This window comes from Limulus polyphemus, unplaced genomic scaffold (assembly GCF_000517525.1).
Source record: "Limulus polyphemus unplaced genomic scaffold, Limulus_polyphemus-2.1.2 Scaffold4877, whole genome shotgun sequence".
Lineage (NCBI taxonomy): Eukaryota > Metazoa > Arthropoda > Merostomata > Xiphosura > Limulidae > Limulus > Limulus polyphemus.
Window position 1 is genome coordinate 72573 of NW_013670487.1, and position 8397 is coordinate 80969.

The window sequence follows — 8397 nt, forward strand, 5'->3', positions numbered from 1 at the left end:
GCCACCTCTACAACGAATGACGTCATATTTATGATTAAAGGCCACCTCTACAACGAATGACGTCATATTTGTGATTAAAGGCCACCTCTACAACGAATGACGTCATATTTGTGATTAAAGGCCACCTCTACAACGAATGACGTCATATTTGTGATTAAAGGCCACCTCTACAACGAATGACGTCATATTTATGATTAAAGGCCACCTCTACAACAAGTGACGTCATATTTATTATTAAAGGCCATCTCTACAACAAGTGACGTCATATTTATTATTAAAGGCCATCTCTACAACAAGTGACGTCATATTTATTATTAAAGGCCATCTCTACAACAAATGACCTTTTATTTACTGTTACTCTTTCATACTTAGAAGAAGAAAAAATTTGTAAGTATCATTTTATAATTGGTTATTTTGTAAACATTTTACACAACGAAGACAGAACAAGTTTTGTTCACACACGGCTATTAAAAGTATAATCACATTTCCTATTTTTTTTTTTTTACTTCTTTTTGGTAGGTTTACTTATGTTAAAATCAAACGTAATTGTGTCTTTATAAAATTTCATAGGAATAATTACATTTTTTTGAAATATGAACACATCTAAGTTTACTCTAATGAAAGGAAGTTTTTGTCATCCAAATTTCTTAATAGGTTTTGTTTTTTAAATACTGTTTTTGTATCTACACAAGCTGTCAGAATTACTTCTTGTTAAAACTAACCTCTCTTTAGTAACAAATAAATTCTTATTAATTATTATTATTTTTTAGAAATTAAGTTGTTTTTTGATTTCCACAATGAATATTTTTCTCAAGTATTACTTCGATATAGCTTTGATCTCAACTAGGTTCTTCCCAATACTTCGTACAAATTATCATTATCATGCACATTTAATTTTCACTAAATGAATTATAAATATTAATAAAGTCAAAAGACGACAGATGGCGCTACATGCAGAAAAGCTTGAAGTTAGTGTTAGTACAAAATAAACATTACTAAATATTGAACGTTACCTCTGCATCTGTCCTAGCTTGATCAGGGTCGGCTGGCCCTTCCTCTCGTCCAGCCTGTGAAGCAAAATAAGGCGTGATTAATTACAATTAAGATGTGAACTATATTCCCCACGATGTTAAACATCATCCAGCTATTGATAAAAAAAAGGCTTTTTTTTTAACTAATGAGTATAATCTGACGTATCTTATATATTCATATTATGAATCTTTTCAGCTTAATCATTATTCAAAATTGCACAAATTCAGTATTCCAGAAATAAGTTGTTTTTTTAAATCTTGGGTATTTTCTCATGTATTTTTAAAATACATTAATTAAACATGGTACAGTAATGGTGATAAAATCATGTTATTTACATTGGGTACCTGGTGTGAGAAATAAGAATTATACTACAAGTGGTACACACTAATTAATAATAAAATATAAAGCAAAATTAGTTATATTTGGCCGATGGTGCAAAACTATGTGGACTGAATACTGACAACAAGACTACACTTTGGGCGGCAGCTGCGATATAAGAGTGGCAGTCAATTTCCACCATTCGATTAGAATAGTCTAAGAGTTCGCAGTGAAAGGTACTGACTAACTGACTTTTCTCTCTCTACTCTATCATTTCAAAATTATGGAAGGCTAGCGTAGATAGCACTGGAATAGTCTTACGCAAATATCAACAAACGTGTAAATAAATATATAAATACGAGAATACTGGCGTTCAGTTTTTATTATCGTCTTTCATAGTATTATTATTATTGCTGCTTTTCATAAGAAAGATCTATCTGAATGAGATTAAATAACCGTGAGCGTAGAAATGGCCAGTCCTTATACAAACAGTGTATCAGAAGAATGCTGAAGTTTTATTATACTCCTATATTCAAGTCGTTATCCACCAATATATGATGAGATTACCACAATACTGTAGAATTCAACTCAAAGAAAACTGAAATGTACATTGTGGGTCAACTTGGGTCCGACCAGACCCCAACACAAATGTATCCTTATAGTAGGCTATGGGTTGAAAATCCAATAAGCAGGTTATTTACAACAATTATCAAACAAGGTTTCTACAAAATAGGGCATTATAAGCAGCCATCACATAGAACAACTGTTGAGAAATGAGATACACATACCACAATGATGTTATAAACAAACAGACCATATGATACTGTACTATTTGGATGGATTGTCCTCTTATAACACCCTATATAGTGAAATAAACGTTTAGAATTTGTTTCATGTGCTATAGGGTGAACTGCATGTACACTGATGGCATGAGGTCCGCGGGGACCACAGATAAATATTTGATTATAGGTACGTACTCCATCTGCGTGTTTCGAAAACAATAGTGTCATATTGATCCAGGGTTTCAGCTTGACAGTCACATAATCGGTTATAACTTTGTAATGATTATGTAAAAAGATATACAACCCAGAAGGTCGTTGCGTCCATGTACACCCCCAGATGTACTGATGAGGGTTAATATGATAAACAGTACTCCAATTCTAAGTCCTTCCACTAGGGATTTCTTTTTCTTTGTTTGTTTTCTTTCGTGTGATTTGTGGAATAAATGTTTTAATCATTCCTTCTTTCAATTCTGATTAATTGAGACTTCAAGTAACTGTCATTAATGTAATCCAGTATCGGGAGTCATTTCACAAAAGGCTTGGGGGGTGGAGCACAAAAAAAAAAAGGCTGGCCTAGTGTGGGTCCCCCAATTTGACTCGGTGCCCTACACTATGTTGTAATTTGTGTAAATGTAATAATCGGGACTGACCTGAAATTGTTTAGAGAAACTGGAATTTCAGGCTTCCTTCCAAGCTTAGACAGGGACAACCGCCCTTTTCTCCTCCCCCCCCCCCCTCACCAAGTTGACACCCCTGTTCAGTATTTACACTAACAAATACCACACGTGTGTACAAACACCTGTTGTAAATATATGACACAGGAGGGTGGGCTGGGTGAGTTCAAGTCCCTGCCCTTATGCCCCAAAAGTGCCCTGTCAACAACTAAATGAAAACTATGCCTAATTTTACATTTTCCTTGCTACTAGTCATTAAGTAGAAAAAATATTCAGCTTTAAAATGAATGGAACACAGGAATTTGTAGATCTTTACAGTAATACAAACCCACTTATAACCAGGCACAACACCCACAGTCCCCTACACCCTAAAGAAAAAAAAAAAAGACTTGCCTAACGACGTTTGAAAAGTGGCCTTTTTTTTTGTCAACGAACCCCTGTCCCTTTTAATATTCTCTGCATGTTACTGCCTGGTATTTACACGAATCACACAGAAGGTTCCTGCTAACCCTATTGTGATTACATTTGTAACAAAGTATACTTTAATTCGTGTGTACCGTTTATACGAGTAATTATTATCTAATATCGATGACACATTATATTTTGTTGACCGGTTCAATGAACAGCACTTCACAATAAACCTTATCTGTTTCAGAAGGAAAGGCAGCTGGTGAACAGTACTGACCAACAACTCTTGGCCTGTTCTTATCTGACCAAACAATAGGATTTGACAGTTACTTTTATAGTGTATTTACTGTCCATAAGTGTGGAACATGGTTTAGCGCGAACCAAGAATTCCTGGATTCAGAGGCTTGGTTGGCTAAGCCTCTTACTCTTTGAATTAAAATATATTAAAATTAAATGTGGCTAATGTGAGGTTTCTTTCTCAGCCAAGCACACAGTTAACTGTATTAGCCTTAATAATGCAAATACCACAAAATGTTACGACTTACTGTTGTCATGGAGACCATAAGTCTCTCAAAATCTCCTGAAGTATCGCTCTTGATGTCGTCTTCCAAGCTTCTCTCGAACACTGTGAAGATATTCAATAAGTTCGTGATTAATTATACAAGTTCAACTGTAGACTAACAGTTTAATACTCAGAAATACACAACTTTACAAAACCAAACGGTTGTTTCTTCAATAATTGGATGCTTTACAGCTTCTTCAGGAGCGTTCCACTACAAAACAAACCGAAACGGACAGTACAAAACTTTGAAGCTTTGTATTATGGTATATTTGTAGTATCTTCTATACACTAATATACACCACAGAAATTAAAATGATAGTATTAACTTGTATTTCAGATTTGGAGATATTTACAATATGTTTTTTTTATTTTTAAAGCTTTCAATGCTGACTGAAGGATGGAAACCATTTCAAGGAAGATGAAAAACCACTTCAATTTACGCCTTTTTCAAGAGCCTACGAACGTCACAGGTTAACAAAACCGATATTAAATTATGTTAACCAAAGATAACATAGAATACAATAGAATGGTGCACGATGAAGCATGCTAGAATGTTTGATAAAAGTCTTATGTGAAATAATAACAGCATTATAAGGGCCAGGTATTGCATCTATTAATAGAATGGAGTTTGGATTGAATCAAAAGAGATTCTTTAAATTTTCTGTCAAGAAAGACGTGACAAATCTCTAAATTTTTGATCCAATAAGATGTCTTGTTAATTATGCCGTGTGTGTTGATGTAATTTTCAGCGGTGGCTTCTTTATTATCAAGATTTGCAGTAGCACGAATGTGTTCTTTGAAACGATCATGTATTGGACGACTGGGTTCACTTAAGTATGTGGCTGAACACTATGTATACGATTTCTCTAAGCCATTGGTCTTAGCATATGTGGATATTCAAACCAGCTCTTCTGATCGGTTGACGAAGACGAGTAGTTAACGGTTTATCCACGAGGGGTATAATCCACGAAACAGTGTTTTGATGTCGCGGTTGTTTTCTCCTGTCACTGGTTGAAATCAAAATTGTTGAAAGTCTTAGTACTGTAACTATACGGACAGCCCATTTGACAACACTAGCTTTTCAAGTTTCATCTTGGCTTGCGTCTTACCGTCCATGGTGTTGCAGTAATGACACTTCGTCTGGTAGCTGGTGTGAATTATAGTGTAGAACAATGGTGGGTGGTTCGAGTTATAGTGTAGAACAACGGTAGCTGGTTCGAGTTATAGTTTAGAACAATGGTAGCTGGTTCGAGTTATAGTGTAGAACAACGGTAGCTGGTTCGAGTTATAGTGTAGAACAACGGTGGCTGATTCGAGTTATAGTTAGCAACTAAAGACAGGGGCCAGAACAAGAGCAAGATTGTTGCCCATAACAACTAAAGATAGAGGCCAAAACGACAACAATATTGTTGCACATAGCAACTAAAGACAGGGACCAGAACAAGAGCAAGATTGTTGCCCATAACAACTAAAGATAGAGGCCAAAACGACAACAATATTGTTGCACATAGCGATACCTTTTGTTTGTTTACAGAGAGTTAAAATGAATTTATAATAATTGTTGTTGAGAAGAAATGCAAGTGAATTTTCGATGAGCTCTACAGGGGTATATCATTGGTAGTAGAAGGTGCAGACGAACTCATCTGTAAACCATCTTCACGTACCTTTTGAAAAAGTCATCGGTGCTAATTAAGTGTGAAGGGATACTGTTAAGGAGAGGATGAAATACTTGCCAAGATAAAGAAGCCATCGGAGAGTTGCATATGTTTTTTGGTTTCAAACATTTATTTTTTTATGACCTGCAACTCTAACCCATTCGACAAGACTTTTAACACGATTCACCGTGTATCGTTCTATTATATTGTTGTAATTTTATTATTATTTTTTTGGTTACTATAACTTAAAATCAGTTTTGTAATCTGTGACGTTCATAGAACCTCGAAAAAGGCGGTATCCGAAACGTCAGGTAGAATAAATAAACACATATTTGAAGTAGAATCCACCGAATGAACTCTTTTGAATGTATACATTAATTAAGGCACGTTCACAACCTCGTGATAGTTGGGTAAAATACGAAATAAAATCTAAGTTTAGAAAGTTATTTTCTCATGAAGACAAAATTCAGGCTCTTTAAACTGAACATAATATTAAAATTAAACGTTTTAATTCAAAATACGTCCGTATACAGCTTACTGTGACTTGCGTTCTCAATCAATATTTCACGAATAATATAAAACTCGTTTAATAACGGTGTAAAAGTTGATAGAAGAGGAAAAAAAACACTTTCGATAACATCTTTCAAAATTTTGATTATAAATAACCAAATCAAAGTTTTCTGTCAATTAAAAAAAGTTTATTAAATATTTTAAAATTTCTAAAGGAATGAAAAATAAATCTTAGAAGTTGTATCCTGTATGACCTTTAGCCTATGTAGGTGTTTAAACAGACCCATGTTAGCGAGTTACCCACATTTCTAAAACACTATTCTATGTTATTAGTAGAGACATATTTTCCTCCCATTGAATTTCTAAGACTTACTGAGCATTAAATTTATTATTGTAGCATATGCAATTGGCAAACATAAATGAGTTGAGTTTTTCACAAACACTATTACACTTCTTTGCTAATGCACTAAAAAGACACTTTAGAATGTTCAATTAATGTTATTGATTAAATATTCAACATCAATCTCGAGTTTTGCCACTTACATCTTTCATACGTTTCGGTGATAGCTTTAATCTCATCATTTCTTCTGGTACACAGTATCTCAATTAGTGTATCTTCCTTGGTCCCAAGTCCTGATAGAGCTTTGTTTAGTTCAGAGGCCAGATATTCGGTGAGGGGTGTCAAGAGGGCCACTAGAGCATCCTCAAAGTTTCCACTTAGTTCGCTCTTCAGATCTTCAATCAGATCCTGTAAAAGCAAAGATAACAAAACTATTGCAACATTTTTAAGACATTAATTCTAATCCTGTATCAGATCCTGTACTGGAAAGTATAACAAAACTATTGACATTATCAGGATCCTGTATCAGATCCTGTACTGGAAAGTATAACAAACCTATTGACATTTTCAGACATAAATTGTGATCCTGTATCAGATCCTGTACTGGAAAGTATAACAAACCTATTGACATTTTCAGACATAAATTGTGATCCTGTATCAGATCCTGTACTGGAAAGTATAACAAACCTATTGACATTTTCAGACATAAATTGTGATCCTGTACTGGAAAGTATAACAAACCTATTGACATTTTCAGACATAAATTGTGATCCTGTATTAGATCCTGTACTGGAAATTATAACAAAACTATTGACATTTTCAGATATCACTCTAGTGTATGAAAAAGAAAACTTTCTAATAAAAACAAATAGAATTATCTCAACCAAACTAACGTAAACATTATCCTGTTGTCACCGGGTGTATACCATAAAAACAAATAGAATTATCTCAACCAAACTAATGTAAACATATCAATTATCCTGTAGTCACCAGGTTTATACCAAAAAATGTCAACCCAACCAATAAACATACACCAAGTTGGGTAGCTACTGTAACCACTTGGAGGTATACCACACACTCGAATGTTGGGTACGTTCTGCAACTACCAGAGGTATGCTACAAATCAGTAGTTTAGTAGCAATATGGTGAAAGTATAGTGTTTTGTTTAGTAGAAATACGGTGTAAGTATAGCGTGTTGTTTAGTAGAAATACGGTGCAAGTTCAGCGTGTTGCTTAGTAGAAATACAGTGCAAGTATAGCGTGTTGCTTAGTAGAAATACGGTGCAAGTAGCGTGTTGTTTAGTAGAAATACGGTGCAAGTAGCGTGTTGTTTAGTAGAAATACGGTGCAAGTAGCGTGTTGTTTAGTAGAAATACGGTGCAAGTAGCATGTTGTTTAATAGCAATACAGTGAAAGTATGGCGTTTTGTTTAGAAGAAATACAGTGCAAGTAGCGTGTTGTTTAATAGCAATACGGTGCAAGTAGCGTGTTGTTTAATAGCAATACGGTGCAAGTATAGCGTTTTGTTTAGTGGAACTACGGTGCAAGCACAGCGTTTTGTTTAGTGGAAATACGGTGCAAGCACAGTGTTTTATTTAGTGGAAATACGGTGCAAGTATAGCGTTTTGTTTAGTAGAAATACGGTGCAAGTATAGCGTTTTGTTTAGTAGAAATACGGTGCAAGTTCTGCATTTTGTTTAATAGCAATACAGTGCAAGTATAGCGTTTTGTTTAGTGGAAATACGGTGCAAGTATAGCGTTTTGTTTAATAGCAATATGGTGCAAGTTCTGCATTTTGTTTAATAGCAATACGGTGCAAGTATAGCATTTTGTTTAGTAGAAATACGGTGCAAGCACAGCATTTTGTTTAGTGGAAATACGCTGCAAGCACAGCATTTTGTTTAGTGGAAATACGGTGCAAGCACAGCGTTTTGTTTAATAGCAATACGGTGCAAGTATAGCATTTTGTTTAGTAGAAATACGGTGCAAGCACAGCATTTTGTTTAGTAGAAATACGGTGCAAGTCACTAGCATTTTACGTTTAGTGGAAATACGCTGCAAGTCACAGCATTTTAATTAAGTGGTAAATCGCTAGCAAGCACAACTGTTTTGTTAG

General features: G+C 34.8%; 1 protein-coding gene across 1 annotated transcript in view; it reads right to left on the reverse strand.

The window, feature by feature from the left end:
- The window catches only part of LOC106471814 (annexin A4-like), a 19713-nt gene that overhangs the window by 10096 nt on the left and 1220 nt on the right, over positions 1-8397 (reverse strand). The window contains exons 3-5 of the mRNA XM_013932435.2: positions 6485-6689; positions 3760-3839; positions 1014-1067 (exon numbers count right to left, since the gene is read on the reverse strand). Of these exons, the coding sequence (XP_013787889.1) occupies positions 1014-1067; positions 3760-3839; positions 6485-6689 (339 nt within the window). The remainder of the gene's footprint in view (positions 1-1013; positions 1068-3759; positions 3840-6484; positions 6690-8397) is intronic.